Source organism: Ochotona princeps, chromosome 23 (genome assembly GCF_030435755.1).
Source record: "Ochotona princeps isolate mOchPri1 chromosome 23, mOchPri1.hap1, whole genome shotgun sequence".
In the NCBI taxonomy this organism is placed as follows: domain Eukaryota; kingdom Metazoa; phylum Chordata; class Mammalia; order Lagomorpha; family Ochotonidae; genus Ochotona; species Ochotona princeps.
The window spans coordinates 17,523,252-17,548,106 of record NC_080854.1 but is presented as its reverse complement, the minus strand read 5'-3'; the positions used below and the strand labels follow the sequence as shown (position 1 = coordinate 17,548,106).

At 46.2% G+C, this 24,855-nt stretch overlaps 1 protein-coding gene and 1 non-coding gene across 2 annotated transcripts; both read right to left on the bottom strand.

The window, feature by feature from the left end:
- Nucleotides 1-8,242: 8,242 nt before the first annotated feature.
- Nucleotides 8,243-8,349, bottom strand: LOC118758234 (U6 spliceosomal RNA). Its single transcript, XR_004995606.2, has one exon. It is a non-coding gene; the product is annotated as a U6 spliceosomal RNA (small nuclear RNA).
- A 342-nt stretch (nt 8,350-8,691) lies between these two features.
- CCL28 (C-C motif chemokine ligand 28) lies at nt 8,692-23,251 on the bottom strand. The gene is made up of 3 exons (XM_004583786.2): nt 23,105-23,251; nt 14,895-15,021; nt 8,692-9,562 (listed from the first exon to the last, which is right to left on the bottom strand). The coding sequence occupies exons 1-3, from the start codon at nt 23,166-23,168 to the stop codon at nt 9,358-9,360; spliced, it is 396 nt and encodes a 131-aa protein (XP_004583843.2). The 5' UTR covers nt 23,169-23,251; the 3' UTR covers nt 8,692-9,357.
- Nucleotides 23,252-24,855: the final 1,604 nt, after the last annotated feature.

Below are 24,855 nucleotides of genomic sequence, written 5' to 3'. Positions count from 1 at the left end.
ACCTCCGCCTCTCTGTGTGTGTCTAAGTAGAAAAAAAAATTATTTCTCCCTCATTCCACCATATCTTTCTTAACTCAGAGATGAACTTCACCTTCTATCCTCTATTCAGAATCTTGTGTTGAAGTCGTCATTATTTAGACCTCAGGATATGACCCTGTGTTGGAAATAGGGTCTTTTCCGATAGAACTAGTTAGCATAAGGTCATTAGAAGAGATCCTAATCCAGAGTTGGTATAAAACAGAAAAATTTGGAGGGAGTTGTTTGGCATAGTAGTTAAAATGACATGTGGATATCAACATCACATATTGGAGTTTGAGTCCCAGTTCTATTACTCCAATCCAAGCTTCCTGCTAATGATGCTTACCCTGCCCAGCAAGGACCAGGGGTCAGTACATGATGGTTCTCTTACTCGAATCCCTGCTGCTGAAGTGGGAGAGTTGTTCCTACCTTCTAGTTTCAGCCTGGGGTGACTTGGCAGATGGAAGATCTTCTTGTTTCTGCCTTCAAACAAATAAGACACTAAGCTCAACTAAAAATGGAGATGGAGAATTTGGACACAGACACTTGTGAAGAGACAGTGAGAGAAGATGGCCACCAACCATCTGCAAGCCGAAGAGAGATGCTGGAATAGATCCTTAACCCTTGATCCCCCTAAAGAAACCAAGCTAGTTGACAGCTTGTTTTCATACTTCTAGGACTGTGAGAAATAAATTTCTATTGTTTAAGCCACATCAGTTTGTGGTGCTGTGCTAATGACAGGCCCAAGAAGCAAATACACTCCTTGTTTCTTCCCCATTCACCAAGGCTAAGATGTGGCCCCAAAGTGTGTGGCATTGAATTGTATTCGACCATGTGGACAAAGAGAGAGCAAAGAAACATGGTAGGCAGCACCACGAAACACGACTGTTTCCATCCTGGGTTGCTCACACTTGGAGCACTGTGGGAGGAAGGAGGAAATGTTCGTGTGGTTTAAAACTGGTTCTTTTTCCCAAAACTGAACCAACACCTTGTTTAAAAATATGTCTTTGTTTTTTCAAAACAGCAAAATCATTCATTTTTTCATGTTCATCACAGAGATGAAGGGATGAGGATTTCAGACCTTATATGGGTCTCCAGGAAGGGATGGAGAAAATCAGAGAGAGGAGGGTGAGAGGCAGGTGTCTACGGAGGGAGCGGGGAGCGTGGAGGGTGTGGTGGGAAGAGGCGGCACCTGTTCCTTGCGTGTAGAAGGACATTATGACCCTAGAAGGTAAGCGAGCTCAGGATTACAATTGATTGGATAATGTTTGTATGAGATACCTTTGGTATAATTAAATGGATACCATTTGTAGAGGACAGTTGGGTGGACAGCATGTGAATGAGAACACTTGGTGGAATATTCAAAACAAAAGGAGTTCCAAACAAAAGCATAGAAACAGTTGATGGGTTTTGTAGATAAGCTCAATACCTCCTCCCTTATCCCATATGACCCTCAGTGTATAAAGTCTGATGCCCCTAATGAACCTCGGCTTTCGACTATCAGTCAGAGTCCACATGTGTTTTTATCAGCTCCGTGCACCAAGTCCATGGCTGCAGGGCAGCGACACTTGTGGTCAGACTACATGAGTGGAGAGGATGGAGATGGCTATTGATGGCGCCTGGCGGGGGGGCCTTGGAGTGGAGGAGAATGTGCTGGGGGTGTTGAATGGTGATTGTATAGGAAGTGACATTTTCATCTGTCCTCACAGGGGAGTGGCCTTGTTCTGTCCGTTTGAGTTCTGAGGTCTGCTGGTTGTCCATATCCACCTTAGAGTCTCCATAGGCTTTGCGTAGAACTTGGCCTGAAGTGTTGTACCACTTGCCTTTCCTTCCGTCTTTGAAAGGGCACTCGGGGTCTGCTGTTGGATTACAGGATCCAGCTGCCCTATCTTTCACGAGCGTGTGGGTATGCTCTATATCCTTTCGCTGGGGTCAACAAGGGGCGGCGCACAACACATGCTCTGAGGTCAGACCACGTGGCCACAGGATATTCCCAGAGATTGTCGAACCTGTCAGACCAATATCTTAACCCAAATCTTAACCAATATCTTAACCCAATATCTTAACTCCAGGAAGCTGTGGAGATGGCACCCAGCATACTCTTGGCCAGGTAGTGTTTTCATTTAGAAGGAGGATATTTATAATTCGGGTTGAAGGTAGGAGGCACAATCCTGTGAGCTAAATGCAGCCATTCATGGGCACAAATTTGGAATTCAGAGAATTGTTCTCAGTGTGTTACATGCTTCAATAAACTGACCCCATCCAGAAGATTTATTTTAATAACTGGTTCTCTTGCTAGTTGAATCAGCTTCTATGGTAATTATTGTAATTATTTTACCTACTAATTATCATCTTCCTCCCCATTAGAGCATTTTCTTTCTAGTATGTGTATTTTCAAACGTTTGCTGTCCTATTTGGAATTTCTCAAGGAGTTGCAATGATTAAGGTTTCTTTTGCAGCAGCCGTGCTGGGCCTAGCAGACATAAAACATCGCATTGCTGTCTGGATTTGTGTACACAGTTCTATGGCACCGTGTCAATAACAAGTGATTCAACTAGATTCATGTTGGTAGTTTTTAATGAAACTAGCCAGAAGTGGGAACTAATTTCTCAGTATTTTTTTTTCAGGTATCTTTAGAAAAACCTCAGTTTCTAAAAAATTAACTTATTTGTATTTGAAGGGCAGATTTACACACACAGAGTGATCTTCCGTCCACTGGTTTATTCTCCCAAATGGCCATAGTAGCTGGACCTGAACCAATCTGAAGCCAGTAGCCAGGAGCTTCTTCTGGGTTTCTCTTTTGGGTGCAGGGGCCCAAAGCCTTGGGCCATCCTCTGCTGATTTCCCAGGCCATCATCAGAAAATTGGATCAGAAGTGGAGCAGCCAAGCACGAGCTGGTGCCCATATGGGATGCCGGCACCCCACATGGAGGATTAGCCTGCTTTTCTTCTCACAAACCCTGCAATCTTAGTGGGGTTTTTTTATATATATATTTACTTACTTTTACTGCAAAGGCAGATATACAAAGAGGAGGAGAGACAGAGAGGAAGATCTTCCGTCTAATGATTCACTCCCCAAGTGATTGGCTGGTGCTGCGCCGATCCAAAGCCGGGAACCAGGAGCCTCTCTCTTCGGGTCTCCCACGCGGGTGCAGGGTCCCAAAGCTTTGGGCCGTCCTCGACTGCTTTCCCAGGCCACAAGCAGGGAGCTGGATGGGAAGTGGAGCTGCTGGGATTAGAACCGACGCCCATATGGGATCCTGGCGCTTTCAAGGCGAGGACTTTAGCCGCTAGGCCATGCCGCTGGGCCCTCTTTTTTTTTTTTTTTTTTAAGATTGATTTATTCTTAAAAAAAAAAAAGAGAGATTGATTTATTCTTACTGGAAAGGCAGATTCACAGAGAGAAGGATAAACAGAGGGAAAGTTCTGCCATACAGTGGCTCACTCCCCAAATGGCCACAATGTCTGGAGCTGAGCTGATCCAAAACCGGGTGCATTAGTAGGAAGCCAGATCAGAACCGGAAGAGCTGGGGTTTAAAACTTGTACTCACATGAAGTGCATCATCACAGGTAGCGGCTTAACCTACTGTGCCACAACACTGGTCCCACTCTCAAAATTTAGAGACTTAAAACAGCAGATGTCTATTATACTGTCATTGCGATGGATCAGTGTCCATGAATGGCTTCCTGGGGTCCTCTGCTTTAGGATCTCTAAGCAGACGAAAGGACTGAGCGTTTGAGCTGGCAAGGTGCCTATGTCCCACATCAGAGTACCTGGGTTCAATTCCCAACTCCAGCTCCCGACTCAAGTTTCCTGACAATGCAAGTCCTGGAAAGTAATAGGTGATAGCTCAAATGGTCATGTTCCTGCCACTTACATGGAGACAAGGATCGAGTTACTGCTTCCAGCTCCAGTACAAGTATTTGTGGGTGATTGGTAGATGTGTACCTCAGATATGAAAGTATTTTGGCAAGTGACCAACTATATTGTCAATAGGCTGTGCTGTGGACTTCTCCCCAACACAACAATAACCCACTGAGCTTCTCTTTAGAACCATATCCTTCCATTATATATGCTTCCACATGACTCCCCTCCGCTCCTGGGCCCCCAGAGATCTAGGTACCTCCTGCCACCACAGCACTTTCTGCAGTATATTGAAATATTCTGCTGCTCCCATTCCTTTTCTCGCTTCCTCGAACATTCTCTGAACTTCTGGAGGAAGTTCAACGTTGTGTTCTTAATGACTGTTACAATAACTGGCAAGACTGATAGAATGAATGATGGGGCCAAGAAATATTTTCATGCTTACTACAGAGTGAGGTGTGTTTTCTCTGTGAACTGGTAGGAGCTGATAGTGGCTGATAGTAGGAGCTGATGGCAAGTAATTGGTATCTTGGCATTAAGCCAAGAACACAGACCTTAGGAATGTGCAATTATCCATGAGTGGTTGGAGCTGTCCCTCTCAGGAGTAAAGGGAGAAGACCAGGAGGCCGACACACACACACACACACACACACACACACACACTGCTTCCTGGTGGTTGGCATGGTACACCCTGGAAATGGAACAATGTCATAGACCTCTGAATATTAGTGCTTCTCCTGAGTATCTGTTTATGCACGCAGGAAGTGATGGCACCTGGGGTTGACATAAGAAAACTGCTGCCAATCTTGTCTTGGAGTGATGGGGCGACTCAGTGGCCCCCTGTTCCTCCTCAGTTATGGTTTGCCAGGCAGCTCCAACCTCCGCCTGAGAAGGCCTGACCCCTCATCTTACGCAGTACAATGGGAATCCTATATGCCACGCATGTGTTCCAGAGTTCTGTTCTTTCATTTGTCCTTCCTCCTCCTTCACCTTCTCCTTCTTACTTCCCTCTCTTCTGTTTCATTTTTTTCTTCTCATTCTTCTGGCTTTAACAGTCACTGTTTTATATATACGCAGAAGAGGAACATATTGTAATTTACAGATAAGTCTTTTGCAAAGTAAACAGAGTCTGATAACTGCACCTATGACAAGAAACAGAGCATGGTCATACCTCCGAATCTCTCTCTCTCTCTCTCTCTCTCTGACTTTCTCTCTCATTGCCATGCCCTTCCCCCCCAGACTAATCATTGCCCTGAAGAGAACAGTATGATTTAGTTTGGTCTGCCTTTTGTATGCTTGTTTTTGAAATCAAACAGAATGGCTGGTTCCTGCTGCTGCAGCAATTGCTTTCCCCAAAACTTGACTTCCGGTATTCATGCCATGGTGTACCCCCTTTCCACTCAATGTCAGGATTGGTCTGTGTGCCCCACAGAATATCATGAAGCAGTGATAAAGTCACTTCCACGGCCTGGTCACAAAGGCATTGAGACCTGGGAGAAGATCTTGGCTTCTGATTTTCGTCTGGCCCCGCACTAGCTATTGTAGACACTCAGGGAGTCAACCCCTAACAAAGAATCAACCTCTTCCTTCTCTCTCTGCAAATATTTAAAATAAGTCTTTAAAATAAAACAAACAAAAAAACCATAGACTGACATTAGAGCTGTAAGGAAGCAGTGTCAATGACATAAAACTTCTAAAGCAAAAAAATAAAACAAACAAAAAAACAACTAGAAAGCACTAAAGTCTAGTCCCTGGGCTCTTTTTCTTTTATTTTCTCTCTCTCTTTAAATATTTATTCATTGGGTCCAACACAATGGCTCAATTGGCTAAATCCTTACCTTGCAAGCACCAGGATCCCAAATGGGCCCTGGTTCAAGTCACAGTTAATCATTTCCCTTCCAGTTCCCTGGATGTGGCCTGGGAAAGCAGTAAAGCATGGCCCAAAGCCTTGGGACCCTGTATCCACATGGGAGACCCAGAAGAAGGTCCTGCCTTCTGCCTTCAGATCAGCTAAGCTCCGGCTGTTGTGGCCACTTGGGGAGCGAACCAATGGATAGAAGATCTCTCTGCCTCTTTCTCTCTGTAAATCTGACCTACCTTTGCAATAAAAATAAACTCAGAGTTACAGAGAAAGAGACCTTCTGTCTGCTAGTTCACTCCCCAAATGGCCACAATGACTAGAGCTAGGTTGGTCCAAAGCTGGGAGCCAGGAGCTTCTTTTGCGTCTCCCACCGGAATGCAAGGACCCACGGACTTGAGTCATTCTCCTTTGCTTTTCTAAGTCATAATCAGGGAGCAGGATCGGAAGTGGAGAAGCCAGGACATGAACTGGCGCTCATATGGGAGGCCACCACTTGGCCCCCTCTCCTCTCCTTTCTCTGCTATGCCTTTTTTTTTCCTTAGGTTCTTGGGGTTGGCTTTATGGCACACAGCAGGTAAAGCCATGGTCTGTGGCACCAGCATCCAATCAGGGTACCAACACAAATGCTGCTCCACTTCTGATCCAGCTCCCTGTTAAGGGTGTAGGACAAGCAGAAAACGTGTCATGTGTTCGGGACCCTTCCACCCACATGAGAGGCCCAGGTTTCTGTCTTCTGGCTTACCCAGCCCTGGTCATTGAGATCATCTGGGGAGGGAACAGCGACTAGAAGATTCCTTTTCTTCTCTCTCTAACTTTGACCTTTTAAATAAATAAATATAAAAATAACTTGTTTAAAAGTTAAAAGAAATTGTCTCAAGAAAATAAGTCTGGGAACAGGGAAGGCAGGGCAGAAGGACATTATTTTTGATTATGTATTCTGTGTCTCTGATTTTAAAACTACACATTCGTAGTATGTTACTATGAACATGACTTTCACAGAAAGAAAACTTAGGATGTTAACTAGGGTAATTTATTCCTAGCATATTAACTTACAGCACAATAACAATAACAGTGTTTATTCTTAGTACAGTAACAGCTCAAAGTACAGTAACAGCAACGCAGTCATGTGTACTAAGCACATGGGATGGCCTTCAAAATGGTGCTTCAAGAATCTAGTCTTCTGGGCACACGGTCATGAAATTTTCCATGATTTGCATCACAGTAAAGTACATCTAAAAATGCCATGTGGACCTACTGCCAGTTATTGTTCCCTTCAAGCTGTGAAGAATTATGAAACTGGAGTAGACGGAGAAACAAAATGAAAAATAAGCCAACTTGCTGGAACGGATTAGAAAACATTGCTGTTTTTATCCTAGTCTTTCCTTAACATTGACTACTGTGAAAAAATTTTAAAATGCTTCATTTTGAAGTTACTTTCATATGTTATGAATACTGCTTGTTGAATGTTGCTTTCTTTAGCTTTTGGAATCTGAAATCTGATGACAATGGATGACGGCCATTGAAGAGCATTGGAGGATATTGTTTTCTTTGGGATCATCTCTGTTGCATTATCACGTCAACAGGCATGATGTGTTGAATGGGTGAATGTTGTACTTTTTTTTTTTTAATAAAACCTGTGTCTACATTTAAAAAAAAGAGAGAGCTGCTGAGGGAACTCTTGCAAATCAGTAGATGGAAATGTGTGCAATTTCCTTCAATGCCTAGTGAGTGAGAGTCCATAGCACTGGGGGGAGGGAGATGGGAGGTGGGAGAGCTGTTTTAATCCGCAGTTAGTGTCACTGTCAGCGGCCACAATGCCAGGGCAGCTTGTTTCAATTCTAGGCTTCCAAGAAAGCCCTGTCAGTGGGCAGAGCTTCGCCCTGGTCAAGCCCAGTCACACATCCTGATCTGACCTCCTCTTCCTTCTCTCGCTCCAGACCTTTCCTGCTTCTAATCCGGGGCTGGAAAGAAAACTGGGGTTAGGCTTGTTTCTGCCAGTTTTCATATGACTTCGGGGAGTTATTTATCTCTGAGATTCTGGCTTCTTCCATAAAGTGGAAACATCCACATAAAGCTCTCAGAATTGTTGCGAATCACCTGCTACCTTGGTGTTTCTGAGGAATGTTAAGCAAGAGACTGGTGGCATGTGAAGGCAGCAAGAAAGCCCGGGAGACTTGGCACCTGGTCACGTGGTGCCCGCTGCACCTCAATGGCTGTTTGTGAAGACTGGAACCTTAGTGCATGCCCTGAAGCCTCTGCGGCACCTTATTTAGGAAACTTATCACTGGGCTAAGGACTAACTCTAGATCCTGCTGCAGCTGCTCAGGGAATTTACTGCAGGAGGCAGAGGGAGCAATAGGGTGTTTTTTTGATTTTCAGCACCAGATTTTATCAATCCAGGCAATAGGATCCAGTCAAATTGGACATTTTGAAGTACTGTTTAAATTTTCTGTTTGGAATTTAAACTCTAATGTTCATGAAGCTTAAATGATACAATAAGAATTATGGAACGCTTCACGATTTTGCGTGTCATCCTTGCGCAGGGGCCATGCTAATTTTCTTTGTGTCGTTGCAATTTTAGCATATGTGCTGCCGAAGCGAGCACACAATAAGAATTATACCCATTTACATAGGAAATCCTTACCAAATATGTAAGACCTGAATCTGGTCACAAGGAAATAAGTAGGCAAACCTTGATGTGGAAGAGATACTGGCCAAGATGCTTCCAAAAGGGTAAATCCATGGGAGGAAAGATGAAGCAACAAAGCCAGATCAAAAAATGCCAGAGGCAGGCATTCAGGCTGCAGGTGAAGCCACGGGTCAGGACGTCCGTAATCTGTGGGAGTGCAGTGCCCGCCTCGGGCTCCTAATCCCGGTTCCTGCTAATGTGGACCCTGAAGGGCAGCAGGCAGGACGGACAGCTGGGCTGCTGCCACCCACATGATGGACCTGGGTTGAGATTTTGGCTTTGACCTCAACTCAGACCAGGCATTGCAGGCATTTAAAGAGTGACAAAGGGGCTGGGAGTTCTTTCTCTAATTTAGGATCTTCGTCTCTCAAATAAATACATATTTTGAAAATATATCAAATATAACAATTAATTGAATATATGGACCTTGACTGATTCCCAGATTTTAAAAACGCTAGATAAAATAATCTGGAAACATGTTAGGAAATTTTGAATATGGTACATGCATGTTAAATGAAACTGTTAAGTTTTTAGGTATAAAGCTAATGTGATTTCATAGGAAATGTCTTTATTCTTGAAGGATGCGAGTTATAATGTCAAAAAATTTAAGGTGAAGTGTCATATGTCTGCAACTTATTTTCAAAACAGCTTGTCAAAAAAGTTTGATACATATATGTGTGTATGAAAATATATATACAAAAATTATTCTGTACACACACATAAGAAAGAAGAAAGTTAATGTGGCATATTAGCAGTAGTGAATCTGGGTGAATGTACACAGGTGTTCATATACCTTTTCTTCAGCTTTTCTGTAGCTTTGGAAAATCTGACAAAAAAAAAAAAGTTGGAGCAATTATATGCTCCTCCTAAAAGATTATCTGAAGATAAATGCTTTCTTTCACCACAGGAATCATCTCTGTGGTCTTAGGCATCAGCTGTCCCATGAGAAGTCTTATGGCCACCTGTCACATGCTTCCCACGACGTGTCCCTTGATGGTTCTTCTTGGGGCGCTTCTTCTTACGGCAGATCCTATGTTTACCATTTTCCTCGGCTGTTTGCTCTTTCATCCACTCCCTAAGAGCAGGATTCTCTGGGCTGATGCAGTACCTTCTGTGCCGGACATGCAGACTGTCAAATGCAAATACATGAGACCCATACATGAGACCAGCAGAAATACAAATGAACAATCCTCAGGACTTGTAAGTCCCACTTTTGGACACTGTATCCTTACGGGATGGATTCTTTCTTCCTTCCTTCCTTCCTTCCTTCCTCCTTTCCTTTCTTTCTTTCTTTCTAGATGTATTTATTTTTATTGGAAAGACAGATCTACAGACAGAAGGAGAAACAAAGAGAAACTTCTGCCATCTACTGGTTCACTTCCCAAATGGCCACAGTGGCTGGAGCTGAGCTGATTCAAACCCAAGAGCCAGGAGCTTCCTGCAGGTCTCCGTGTGGGTGCAGAATCCCATGGCTTTGGGCCATCGCTTTCTGCTGTCTCAGCCCATAACCAGGAAATCAGATGTGATGTGGACAGCTGGAAAATGAACCAGAGCCCATATGGAAGACCAGCGTGTGTAAGGTGAAGGTTTTAGCAGCTGAGCCATTGTGCCAGTTAAAGGCCCTGTTTCAAGTAGAAATTTGGCAATGCACCACAGACATGGGGTGAAAATTGTCCAAACAACAAGCCTGATTTTGTTTGCAACAAAACAATCAGTTAAATGTTATCAACATTTGCTAAGCTGTAATGCAGATCCTTACCATAACTCAGAATTTGTTTTCATTTTCACTGTACTCTATGAAGTTTGACATTGATTGGAAGAACCCTAAGGTAACAGACAAACTTGTTGGTAACTGAAAACACTTCTTGCCATAAATGATATAATATACTTTTAATTCTCTGTCAGGTGCCATACAGTTCTTAGTAAATGTCACACATCGTACAAGTTCCACATAGATATTATTTTTGTGTCTAAATAAACTGAAACCCTGGACTCAGTTATTTGCAGGGAAAATGAGAAAGTGAAATCAGGCTATTGACTCTTCAGATAACCCAAGGGACGTCACTGTCAGCTAATCCCGGGCTCTTCAATGGGTATCAGTTGGACTGGTCAAAAGAGTGAGTAAATAAAGCCAGCATGCAAGGGAATGTTTGGAAGGAATATTTATCTGAGGTATCTCTTTAAACTTACAAGACAGAGTTACAGAGAGAGGGAAAGAGAACCATCTACTGGGTCACTCGCCCAGTAACCACAACAACCAGGGCTGGGTCAGGCCAAAGCCCTGAACTCCATACAGGTCCCCAGTATGGGTGCTGAGGTCCAAGCATGTGGGTCAACTTCCGTTGACACATCTTTTCCCAAGTGCATTACCACAGAGCTGGATTCGAAGTGGAGCAGCTGGGACTCAAACCAGCACGTAAATGAAATGTCTTCAGTAGCTGAACATGCGGAGCCACGCACCAGGAGGATAACTTCTTAATAAACAGGCATCCTCCGAGTGTGTTACATAGAGAGGTCATCAAAAGAAAAAACCAGTTCTCACCTGACCAGCTGCTTTGCTGACTGTAGTAGTGCTGAATAGGAAAAAACCAAACCAAACAACCAAAACAAAACAAAAACTGGCGATGAAGCTCCTGCCCTCTGCAAAGGTCTTGCGCTGTCAGCAGGACCCTGGGCTTACAAGCCACACCTCAACCCCCGGTGGAAAATGCCAAGTGGAGAGTCCGAGGGAGGCCTGGAAGAGAGAACTGGGCGGGGGAGCAGGGAGGATTCATAGCTGTGGGGGCACAAGAAAACGGGGAGCAACCAGCATATGGTCCCTGCTTCAAAGGCCTGCTGGGAGGGACTTCACATTCTCTCTTTTGTTTTTAAGATTTATTTTTATTGAAAGGCAGATACACAGAGAGGCAGAGAGACAGAGAGGATGGTTCACTCCCCAAGTGGCCGCAACGGTTGGAGCTGTGACTGGAGCTGAGCTGATCTGAAGTCAGAAGCCAGGAGCCTCTTCTGGGTCTCCTACGTGGGATGCAGGGTCCCAAGGCTTTGGGCCGTGCTCAACTGCCTTCCCAGGCCACAAGCAGGGAGCTGGATGGGAAACAGGGCCACTGGGATTAGAACCAGTGCTCATACGGGATCCTGGCACATGGAAGGTGAGGACTTGAGCTAACTAGTCTACCACACCGGCCTGGGGACTTCACATTCTCAATAAAGCTCAAGGAAAAATCAGCTGTCAGCACATGGCTCCCAGCCCTGAGGTGCTGCAATGTTTCAGATCTTGCAAGGTTGCTTAACCTGTAACTTACATCCCAAGCTTATCCCATCAGGGTAAAAAGTGATGACGCAATACTGGGGAAGGAGGTGGCCCATTCCACATTCCGTCCCCTACCACCATAGCTAGAATATTCCAGCAGGCACGGCCATATCCCGCAATGAATTCTAAGAGGGTATAAGGCCAACCCCCCAATTCTCTCACCCACAGAAAGTAACTGGAGAGAGTCGAAGGGACTCCAAAAAGTATCCTGGCAAAGTTTACAACCTGGATTGTTTATTAAATTTCACTTCGTTACCATTCCTCTCAATGCAACAGCCCTTGACAACCACTTTGGAAAAAGGATTTTTCTGTAATAACCCTAATGTTTCCTTAATAAATGTCTTTCATAATCTTAAATTTTATTCTTAGCAAATAATCTCCATGTGTTTTCAAAAACCTCAGAACTCTGCCAGAGATAACCAACTTCTCATTGCAGCTGTGTTTAGAAACAGAACTTCTTAAGTAAGTCATTACAGATTGCTTTGAGCAAGAAAGCTGCCATCTCAGGCCTCAAAAATTACTACTATCTTTCACAGAGATTGAAACAAAGGACCTATTTCTAGGTAGAGAAGGAAAAGAAACCTAGTGCATTCACTTCAAGTTAATTTATATTAATTATCTGTGACTTATAATACTTGCAATTTGGGAAATATATTTTCAATGTGAGCAGTGTTTTCCGCATCTAAAGCACTTTTCTCAAGCCACAAATGTCTTACACGTGGTTGGGGTTAAACACCTGCACTTTGGGGGTCTGCACAATAGCTCAGCACACTACTCATCTACCTGTGGTGCTGGCATCCATATGGGCACCAGTTCGAGTCCTGGCTGCTCCACTTCCAACCCAGCTCTCTGCTTATGGTCTGGGAAAGCAGCAGAGAATGACTCAAGCCCTTGGGCCCTGTCCCCACGTGGCAGACATAGAAGCTGCTCCTGGCCCCTCTCTTTGGATCAGCTCAGCTTTGGTTGTTGCATCCGTTTGGGGAGTGAACCAGCTATCCTTAAAAAAGAAAAAAAAAAACTCCATATATATCTTGTTTCTCTATCCTTATATATTTATATAGATATTTTAATGTTTTATATATATCTTTTTTCTCCTTAAAAAACATTTTTTTTCTGTGTGTATATATGTGCATATATACGCATCAAGGGCCCGCCATGGTAGTCTAGCGGCCAAAGTCCTTGCTTTGCATGCACTGGGATCCCTTATGAGCACCAGTTCATATCCCGGCTGCTCCACTTCCCATCCAGCTCCCTGCCTGTGGCCTGGGAAAGCAGTCGAGGATGGCCCAAAACCTTGGGATCCTGCATCCACATGGGAGACCCAGAAGAAGCTCCTGGCTTCTGGCTTCAGATCAGATCAGCTCTGTCCGTTGCAGCCACTTGGGGAGTGAACCAGCTCTCTCTCCTCTCTCTGTAAATCTGGCTTTCGAATGAAAATAAATAAATATTTACAAATATATATATAGACATATACATATATACACAAGGCCTTAGGCCTCTGAGGATGGAAGATTTCTCTTTCCTCTCTTTTGTAAATAAAAATAAATACATTTCTTTAAAAATTAATAAATAAAGCTAAGTACATTTAGAAGTGAAAATTCGTGATTTGGGTCATATTTTTCCTTCTTGACATGAGGACTTACACTGCTGTTTCGTTCCTGGTTTATGTCTCTAACACCTGCTGTCTCAAAGGAACTTCTCGGAAAATCCTTCTTCTGGTGCGTCCCTAGAATCTACCTCTCACCCTAACATACTCACAGATGTGTCCTCTGGCTGGCGCCTCTGGTGCCAGCTCCCACACCTCCTTTAGTCCAAGGTGACAAATGCCCATGGAGCAGAAGGAGCAGAGAGCAGTTGAAAATGTGATGTGTGAGAACAGCTGGAGTAACCTCAGGTATCCGTGGTGTAGCTGTGTGGACACCCCACCCTCCCAGGCAAACATCCACGTGTTTCTAATCACCCAATGGTACTGTCTGTTCATGAGCTGTCTATAATGATTTTACTCGCAGCTATTTCCGACAGTGTTCATTCGGATGAAACAGTAGACTGGCATATCCTAAGCAGACTTACAAGAAGAGAACTTGAAGCAACCTTCGGGAGGCTCCTTGTTAGGGTTCCCCTGGGTTGCCACAGATGGTGCGGGATCCTGAGGAGTAAACCCCCACAGCTGGTGGACGCGGCGTCGTGACGTGACCCAAGGAGAGGCTGAGACAGCTCTCGACCTCCCTCTTCTCCCACACTCATGCTGCTTAAAAGTTTGGGTCAAGAATGACCTCCTCCAAAACATCTGACGCCAAATGTGATTCTAAAGTTCTGTTACGTCTCAGGTACATCAGAAAATGGATGGACCATCTTCCCAGCAAAAAGCCCACATTTTCAGACAAAACATTTCAGTCCTGTTGCCTGAAAAAAAGCTCTCAGTGGGCATCTTACAAATTCTTTTATGAACTTCCATGGCCTCTCAACATAGCGCAGTGTTTCTTGAGTACTAGAGTCAAGAGAAAAACCCTCTCTCTCCCATCCCAGGGATCACAACAGACAGAGGCATCTGCTGAAGGCAGGAAGACGAGAAGCCTCTGGAACCTGTCCTAACATCGCTGCAGAGCCATTAAGCCCAGGGGAGTCTTCAGCTTTCAGTAACTTTGGGTGGGAAACAGAGAGGTTCCGCATAAACCCACATATCAGAATGGAAAGCAGGGAAGAACATTTGCAATTGGATTGTGACAGCGACAGGTATTACTACACTTCAGCTTGAGCTTTGTAGTTCACTAGCAATGGGTGCAGAGAGTAAAAACAACAGCCACGCCCATCCTATACTTGCCTGGGAAAAGTTACAGTGAAAGCCATGAAATGAAACACAGTCACCTTCTGTGTGGAGTTTTGCTTTTTCACTCAGAGCCTTCCTGGTTTAGCTTAAGAAAGCCATGACTAACTACACGGCAGGAGGGTGGTGGGGAGGTTGGAGGGCTAGCCTGGGGTTCCACACCTCCTTGAACACATAGGTTGTGCATTTACTCCAGGCAACCTGAAGTCTAAAGACAGACTCTTCGGTCGCTTTTTGGCTGACGACCTGCGTATTGTGTTCCAGGCAAGGCCTCTCCCACCTGTTGCTCACTGAGTAGCTGAGATCTCTTCGCTCGAGAACACTCACAGGATGGCATCCAGATTGCAATCTCCATCAGCTCTCTGCAGGTGACACGCATGCGCCGCTCTCAGCAGCCTTCTGGAAACGTGCGGAGAAACCTTAGTGCAACAGCTGGAAGCAAAGGGCAGTATGGCTAAAAAAAAAAAAAAAAAAAAGAAGAAGAAAAGAAAAGAAAGAAGGGTCAGATGACAGTGTAAAGCACTGGCATGGATCTCATCTTTAGGATTTTCATCTTTAGGATTCCACAGAACTGGAATGTTAGTTAATGTTAGCAAGAGGCCCTTACTGGGCGGGAAAGGCTACTACCACTGGAACTTAAACTGCAGTTGGGGAAGATAAAATGAATTTGGGCAAAGGCACAAAATCAGTGAAACAGCGATGTGCAGTGCTTGCTCATGGGCATTCACACTGCCGTGCTCAAGGATGAGAAGGGAGCCCATTTCGGTGGGAAGGACTTGGCTGAGCGTGGCGCGATGTGCAGGGGCGGAGGGCAGTGAAGAGAGACTTATCTAGACAGAGGGAAGTCACGCTCAAAGTTCAGAGCCAGGAACACCCAAGGCACGTTCAGAACCTGGAGACTAACAGCGCGCTGTGCAAGCTGAGCTGCTAGGAAGGTGCTGACAAACAACACTGCGGGCAGCGCTCAGGGCAGACCACTGGGACCCTCGGTCAGCGTTCATGCAACGGGCACCCCCAACTGTCAGAAAGCAGAAAGGTTTCTGGAAAATCTGGTTGTCTTTTCAATGACTGATGTGTTAATTTTTATAAAACTATCATCTGTATGCTGCCTATTGTCTAAATTAAACATTTTTTTAAATATTCCAAGCAAAATAAAATATTGAGTTTAGTCATGTACAGGTGATCAGCTTTCAAGGTATCCTGCAGGCCATCCTGGTTAGTTGTGATCCAAGTAACTAAATATGGGATGTATCCTCAGAAGCAGGGTGGGAATTGAGAAGCAAGAGCAAGAACAAACCAAGGGATTTGAGCTTTCAAAGTGCAGACATCAACCCAAGTATAGTTTAAACAAGAAAAGCCCCAGGACCTACACTAATTTAGTAAACTGGATTGAGCTTCTCAGATACAGATGTAAGAAGTCACATTAACTAATAAATGGCCAGAGGCAGCTCAGCAACTGGAGCTTGAAGACAGGCTCTGATTGAAGCAGCTAGAAATATAAAAGGCAGCAAAAACCGGGCTTACCCAGGGAGGGGACCCTGAGGGATGTAAACTGGGCAGCTGACCTGGGGCGGTGGTGAGACTTGTTAGGTAACACTGCCCCCTAGTGGCTGTCCCGTGCAAACGCCTAACTTTTTCATTTTTTTGTTGTTACTTTTTATTTTTATTTATTTATTTATTTTGCATTTTAAAATTAATTACACTGTATTATATGACATAGTTTCATTTTAAAGAGTGGCTAACCACTCTCCTGGAATTCAACTATGGTTCCACAACTTTCGTTTGGGAGATATTTAGGAGTGCCAAGTAAACGGAAAAAGGCCACGTCCTCTTTACACAGCTTATTCAGATGATATATTTTGTTTGGGGAGGCAAGTTGCTTTGAGATGAGATTCGAGAGGCTGAAGCCTTCCCACAGAAGCCTCCTATTGCCACCTCTGGGTGTGGCCAGGGATGTGAGGGGCAACAACCTGCTTGTGGGTTGAGATTGGCATTCACCCAGACGCAGACGTGGCTGCTGGACGAGGGATGCCCTAAAGAGACACGCGCGGGATGCCCCCAGAGTCATGCGTGAAGCTTATTGTATTTCAGAGGGCGCTCTTGCATCTAGAGGTGGACCAAGCAGCAGCGCCCAGAGGGCTGGGAAAGCCAGGGTCTGGGGTCCCTGCAGAACTCCACCCAAAGTGCAGCAGCAACTTCCTCCCTGTCCCCTCCACCCCACCTCCCAATCGTCCACTTGCCTTGGGAAGGATATAACCCAGCAGATTCACTCCGAAATTTTCTGTATGAAGTCGTTTGTGACTTGGGCAGAGGGAGTTCTCTGCTGGCCTGAGAAGCGGGTACCCAGCGGCCATCCCAGGGAAGAAGGCGCAGGCATCAGTCAGCGAGCCCGGCGGGGGGCCCAGCAGAAGGACCCTGCAATGAGGGTGGGGCTCTGGGTGGGTGAGAGCCCAGCCACCTGCCCTATCAGACCACCTTTCTCTGGACTCGGAGGGAAGTGAGTGACACAGAGCACGCACATCCCACTGCTAGGGTCAGACTCGCAGAGAGCTGGGCGCAGCTTGGGGGTGCGTCTTCCCCCCACTGGTGCTGCCATAGCGCTCAGCGCACTGATTGAGCCGCTCCACACTCCTCCCTGCAGCCTCAGGGTCTCATCACCGTTCACTTTGAAATGTCGACGATAAATGAGGAGGAAACGGTCGCGTTGGTTTACTTTGTATTTCCCTGATGGTTTGAACAACTGGCCATTCAAATCTGTGGGTTGAACTAAATTCTATTTTCGTCAGCTTTTCCATATTTATTTATTGGAACGGCTAGAGTGTGTTGTTTTCATTGGAAAGGAAGGAGAGAAATAGATCTGCAAGTTTCCATGTGCCTGAAACAGCAGGGCTGGGCCCCGCAGTGGCCAGGAGGCTGGAACGAATTCAGGGGTCTCCCAGGGGGTGGCAAGGAACACCTCCCCCCCAAAAGCTTCCTGCCAATGTGCCCGGAAAGGCGCTGAAGAGGGCCACATCCATACACCCCTCTCATCCACATGGCGATCAGGATACTGTTATAGATGTTTGGGACGTGAACCAGTGGATGAAGGTCTGTCGTTTCTGTGTCTCTCCCTCCCTCTAACAACTAACTAGCTAGATAACTGAATAGATAGATAATCTTTAAATAAGCAAGTAAACAGATGAAGCTAATGTCGCCTTTTAAAGGGGCTCATATATTACTTTTTATCATACTGCTTCTTTGGAAAGGAAAAGAACACTTAGAAATGCCTACACTACAGATGTTAAACCAAAGCTCTTGAGAAGTGAAGGATTTGTTGAGCTGGGACAGATGCTCACCAGAGGCGGGCTGGGTCCCAGGACAGGTGTCCACAGCTCAGCGTCAACCCACAGGGCAGCTGGCAGTGTGTTCACCAGAGCCAGGCCCAGGAGCACTTTTGCATGACAGTTGGGTGAAGGCAGCATACCTTGTTCCTGGTGCTGTACATGAAACAGTCCGGGGAAGGTGGAGTGGGAGAAAGCTTTGGAATAGGAGGCAGTCTGCAAGTGAAGTACTTTGTTGCTCCTGGACTGCTGTGGGTCTAAGGATGTTTTCTTGCCCAGCAGGTGAGAGGCCTGGACTGGGATATACATCCGGGAACGTGGGATAGTATATATTGTTGTGGGTGATTTAGCTAAAATTGTTAGCTGGTTAATTCCCCTTATCTCCCCAATCTCCCATCCTCTGGCTCTTGTAACTAAATGTAGGACATCACAGGGCTTTTCCCTTACCATAAGTGTGATGGCCGACTTTTGAAATCAGAACCTAGGAAGCTTAAGCTAAGAATTCAATAGAATTGAGGGACTAGAGAGGTAGTGTTTTAATTTTAGAAACAGCTAGTGAGAAACTGCTGGTGGGTCAGCTGCTTAGACCAGATCTCCCAAGGGTCACTCCTGGTGAAATGGAGCGGCCTGAGTGTGCAAAAAAAATTTCTAGCCCAGATGTGTGCTGTTGGTCATCTTCCTTGATTTGTGTCCTCTGGTTAAAAAAAAAAAATCTGGGCCAGCACTATCGCGTAGTGTGTTAAGCAACTGTCCGCAGGGCCGGCAAGCCTGTAGGGTGCAGTTCCAGTCCCGACTGCTCCACTTGGTGTCTGCTTTCTGCTCTAGGAGAGCAACAGGAGGACCTGAGCACTTGAGCCCCTGCACCCATGAGGGAGATCCAGACAGTGCTCCAGGCTCCTGGCTTCGGCTTGACATACCCCCAGCCATTGAAGCTACCTGGGGGAAGAACTCTATGTTCCCTGTGTCTCTGTAATTCTGCCGTTCAAATCAGTACATACTTTTTTTTTTAAAGAAAGGAAGTCTTCTTTTAGGCAGCAAGCATAAGCCTTTAGTGACTATCTGTGATTCCAGAACGGGTTTCCTCTGAGAAAGCAGATTTGGGCTCAGAGAGTGGCACCCCAATATTCTTGAGTTTTTTTGTTGTTGTTGTTTTGACAAGCTGAGGAATTTGATCTAAAGGAACTTATGAGGCCTTAAAAGCAGGCTCAGGCTTGAAGTCCTTCTAACTTCTCACACTTTCCTCCAGTAGTCTCTGCAATCCCTTCGTCTGTGTTAAGACCAAATTACAAAAGGGAACACAAATGCTTTCCATCTGCAACCTAAAATCTCGTCTTTTGTGTTGAAGAAGAAGAACGCAAAGTAATTCTAACTGAAAAGGTGCCCTGGCACGAGATCTGTCCCTCTCGCTCACTCAGATTCTGAAGAATCCTATTGAAAATTAATTGTTTTATAACTTCTGCTTTTCATCCCCTACTAGTCATTCACAGCCCTCAGTGTCGTCTGCGTTCTCCACGCCCCCTCTCTGCCACAGAAGAGGGTGTGTGAGCTTCTCAGCTGTGTTGGGTTGCTGGGAAATCACTCTGCTGTAATAGTCTTCAATGCTGTGATCCTGCCCCATTTGTACATCAGTAAATATGTATGTTTTCTTAAGTTCCATCTACTCTATCTTATTCGTTCACTTCAGAGGGGACAGGGGATATTTTTCATGACTCCTCCCATAGGCTGCCAGCAGGAAGACAATTTGGGACCCAGTGAAGCCCAGTTTTCTCCACTTGTATGTACCTGCTGGGCACGGTACCGTCTCAGCCTGACGCTTCTTTTCTAGGAAACTTCTGAATGGCAGGTGGCACTAGTGTACCAGCTGAGCCTGGCAGTCCCCGCGGCCCTAAAACTGGAGCCCAGGGTGGTATCCAGGGTCCTGATGTTAGGCAGTTTCAGGGCTGCTGAGTTCTTGGAGGCTAGGCCAAGGAACAAGAAGTGGCTTCGTTTTCAGGAAGCCTGGCCAGCCTTTCAGGAACAAGAGCAAATCCCTGAAGCTCTGCCTCTTCCCCTTGCCCGTCGGGAGTCTGAGGTCATTCATTGACTTGCCTGGGGCAGCCCTCATGCCTACAGTTTTTTAAAGATTATCCTCATGTAAAAGCAGACATATTCTGAAGTGGACCAGGTGCAAACAATTCGTTGTCCTCAAGGACTCTACTAGCCATGTCAGCCTAAGCATGGAGAGCTCCAGGAGGCACAGCCGCTCTCCGAGAGGCCAGGATCCTGGACAACCTCTCTGTTGTTTCCACCCAGAGAAGCTACAGCAGAGTTAGGCCAGCCAGCCCCACACTGAGCTGGCAAGGTGACTCAAGGCTCTGATGCTATGCCCTCAGGGTCCCTGCCATGGTCTTCATCCTCGTTCCCAAACACCTGCTGAGGGTGCTTCACTGAAGCCACCCTGGGAAACTTTGCCAAGACCACCTTGGATGTGACCTCCAAAACCTACAACTATCTTGACCCCCAGCCTCTGGAAAGAGATTGTGTCTATCACATCTCCCTGTCAGGAATTCACTGCTTATCTTGTAAAGACCCACACCAGGATGGCGGTGCAGCGGCCCAAGGCTCTAGCAGTAGCTGCACCATAGGGTTTTACACAAGAAAAAAAAAAAAAGTAGATTCAGTTTATTTGTTTTTTAACTAATAGAAGGTAAAAAACAAAACCAGTCAGGCTTACAAGGCTATGGATTCAAATAATCTAGCCCAGACATTGGCATTGGTTGATGAACACGCTTCTGGATGCAGTGCTGGCCACGTCAGCAGATGCAGAGGACGCCCTAGCTTTGGCTGGACTCCAAGTCCTTTCCTTGTGAACAGAAAACAGCTGCTTCCTCATTTAAGCAGAAGGCCTAAGGATGCCAGCTATTGAGCCACGACATCAAGATAGCCATTGGAGACACCACCAAGAGAATGGAAAGCACTTGCTGCCTGAAAGCCCTCAGTGTATTTGCCAAATCCCAAACTGGCACGGGCTACTTCCCTGTCCTCTTGCCCCTATAATTGTTGCCAAGGATGCCCACTTCCCTTTCCTGCCAAGTCCTCCCCACTCCCTTGTCACCTGGTCTTCCACCCCTCCCTGGAGCCTGAGTCACCAGCTCCCAGGGCAGCCAGTACACCCAGACTCTGGAAGGTTGCTGGGGGAAGCAGTGGTGCCCCCTCTCTGTTCCATGACTGAACACTGCCCTCTTGGATTCCAACTCAAATCACTTTTGTTAAAATGGCAAAAGGTTGGGGTTTTCCAGGAAATATGGTTTTCTCACAGCCCAGACCAAAACCCTAGGACGCATCAAGAACCTTGGGGGCCTCTGGGTTCTCCTATTACTAGTGTATTTGCCCAGGCCTCTTTAGTCTGTGTCTTGCTCCCATGGCCCAGTCCCACGGGAGGGCTGCTCCTGGCTGTGGCCCAGCCTCGCTCTATGCCCTGTGCTCTCCCTGCCTGCTGTTCCCACTTCTACAGGAGGGCCTTGCTGTTGCTGCCCTGGCTGCTCTGGGAACATCTGGAAATAGGTCAGGAAGCTGGCAGGAGGCACACCTTATTTCAAAACTTTATGCAAAGAGCAATCAGGAAAAAAAATGAGTTGGCAGGGATGCCAAAAGTATGTGTAGAGCATTTGTAGACAACCTTTGAGAAACAGTGATGACGACCCTTGAAATTTTAATGGTGCTTTTCCCAGCCAAAAAAAAAAAAAGCACAGGAATATATAAAATGACAGCTTTGTCTGTGCTTGATAAGATGGAACGATAAAAGGTAGAAGAGGTTACCCATATTTTCCCCTTCCGGTTATCTACATAAGCTCTGTTCCTTGGTGCTAATTCACTTCAAACAGTTCTTGCAGGTATGAATTGAAGAACCATGGTGGCCAGATTAGCTTTTTCAAAGCAATTTTTTTTTAAAGATTTATTTTATTTTTATTACAAAGTCAGATATACTGAGAGGAGGAGAGATAGAGAGGGAGTGGAGCTGCCGGGATTAGAACCAGCAGCCATTTGGGATCAAGGCGAGGACCTTAGCCACCAGGCCATGCTGCCGAGCCTTTTCAAAGCAATTTTTAAAAAGATGTATTTTATTTTTATTGGAAAGTTAGATATACAGAGAGGAGGAAAGACAGAGAGAAAGATCTTCCGTCCATTGAATCACTCCCCAAGTGGCTGCAGTGGCTGGAGCTGAGCCGATCCAAAGCCAGGAGCCCAGAGCCTCTTCCAGGTCTCCCACACGGGTGCAGGGTCCCAAGGTTTTGGGCCATCCTTTACTGCCTTCCCAGGCCACAAGCAGGGAGCTGGATGGGAAGCGAGGCTACCAGGATTAGAGCTGCTGCCATGGGATTCTGGCCATTGCAAGGTGAGGACTTTAGCCACTAGGCTACTGTGCCGAATCCCCTTTTAAGGATTTATTTTATTTTTATTGGAAAGTCAGGTATGCAGAGAGGAGGAGAGACAGGGAGGAGAGTTAAAGGAATTTTGAAGTCCAATTATACTCATATGTATTCAGCCACCTAAGTGTGTACATGCGAAATGTTGTTCTTAAACGATAATTTTTTTAAAGACCAAAATTTACATTCTGCCTCTCTACTGAAAGCATCAATTTAGGATCAAATTTAATATAATATGTCATCAGCCAGGTGTTATCAGGTGCCTACCTATAACGTTTCCTGCGTGCACCAGTGGGTACTCCTGTAAAGCAGGTGCCCTCCTGTCCTGATTGAGTTACAATCTCCCGGTACATGCTGGCACAAGCCACGATTTAAATATCCCAGATACAGTGTGTGCATTTATGCTCTTTCGTCCTGCTCGCCCTTTTAAAGATCAGATCTCCCTAGGCAGTACGCTGTCGGCCCTGACTCTATTCCCACTGGCAAGTGCACACTTGTGATCAGATAGTTTAGCAGGTTGGGACAGTGAATAATAGGCTGTAAGCCAGCCTCTGGCTCTGGACTCTAAGATTCTATCTTCAGAGAAACGAATGCCAACCCAAGGACCTCCTTCTCCAGGTGGTAATTTGCATGTAGTGTTCACGTGGAATTGCCTTCCTGAAATTCCCTAAAGGTCTAGATTCTAACATATGCCATGCCCTGGTGATCTTTAGTCATCGATCATTGAAGACGGAGAGTACTGCCCTGCCTCCTGTCCGTCACACACTGATTCCCTTCCATGGGAGCCTGAGCGGCTGCTGTCCCCACTCACCTTCTGCAGAGCGCAGAGCCACACACGACACCAAGACCATCAGGAGGAGTCCCACGCACTGCATGCCTGCCTGATCAGCTGGCTCTCACTGCACCACCGGGAGGCTGCAAGATCAGGAAGTGCAGCTGAAGGTGTCCTTTGGAGCTGATATAGAGCTGGGAGGGAAGGCAGGCCAGGTAGCCCCGCCCCCGCGGCACCCAGGGCAGCCCTGCCTCCTGCTGCCTGGTCCACCTCCTGACTTGCTGCTCAGTGCCAGGCAGCAGGGGGTCTTAGTGCCTCCCACACAGCGTGAGGTCCTTGGGTGTTGGGGGCAATGGTAGAATCATTGGGAACTGTTTGAAACTCTAGCTAGCTGGGTGAACTCACCTGTCAACTGGAATTCTGGGGAAGGGAGCCAGGGATGTGAAGTTTGTGAAAGCCTCCTTGTAATTGTGATGGACACTTGCTGAGAACCGTTGCCTAGTGGGATCAGAATTATTCCATGGTTTGTTGGAACCCCGGGATTCTGGGGACAAGGGTGACAAGTCATAAAATACTGTCTCTGCAGGAAGACATGGGCTGGACTTTATTTGGCGGGGGCTGGGACTCGATGGGGTCGTGCACTGTCGTACCTCTCGCTGCCTTCCCTGACAGCACAGCTTCTTTGCACTGTATGCTTCTCCTAGAAACACCACTGTGGCCCTGCCAGGAGGAAGGCAGAAGGACAGGATCCAGGGAGTGCCTGAGTTAAGTCGCTAGCACATCTTATCGCCTTCTGTTCCCTTCCTTGGGCCAGCAGAAGTGGGTAGTGGTTAGAAGAAGATTGAAGTAATAGGAAGGATAAAAACATGGCAGCATTTAGGAAGTTACCATTGTTGCTTTGGGGCAGATATGTGTCACCTTGTTAAAAAAAAACAAACTGACCTTCACCAGCAGGATGCTAAAGAGCATTGAGCCATGCCAGTCATGCCAGTGTTTACCAGGACAACGATAGAAGCGATAATGAGCAGATTTGATTTTGATTTGGGTGAGGGAAGAGCTGAGGGTTGGGGTTTCTGTCTGGCAGAACACGGTGCAAGCTGCAGCTGCGGGGTATATGAGAGTGCGCCAGTCCCTACGCAGACACAGAGCAACATTAACCTGGAAGGAGCCCCAACAATGATTTAAATATGTGTATCTTGGCTTGGAGATTCTGCAAAACCAAGTGAGAAGGAGGCTCAGAATGTGTGCCTTCAGGGCCCGGGATGGTTTGAGAGTAGAGTCATGGAGTACAGAATTTGAGGACAACTGAAGGTTTGCCTGGTTTTGTGTTTTCCACTGTGAAATGTCCCTGGCAAAGACTACCTTGTCGTACTTTAGGGATTGTTTTTCCCTTTATAGAAAAAAAAAAAAAAACCCTCTCTGGCTATTAGGCAACTCCCTAGGTTGCCTCGTACCTAGGCAAGTGTTACACTGCTGAGAGAAAAGCAGCCAAGGTTAGCGGGCATTCTGGGTCTGGTTAATGCCAAATTTGTGTTAACTATAACAGTGTACTTACTTAGTTTCCTACTCTGTTTTCTTTTTGTTGTTGTTGTTTTTAAAGACATGTAGGGAAGGTGAGGAACACCCCTGCCCTGCTCCCGAGGGGTGGGGGCAGTGGCTGTACAGTGCCTTGAATGGAGGTCTGGGGACGTGTTGGAGTGGGAGCAGGGGAGGGCATGTTTGATTTCTGGGGACTTCCATGGACCCATCCACTGCACTCACAGGTAGGTGAGGGAGCTGAGACAGGAACC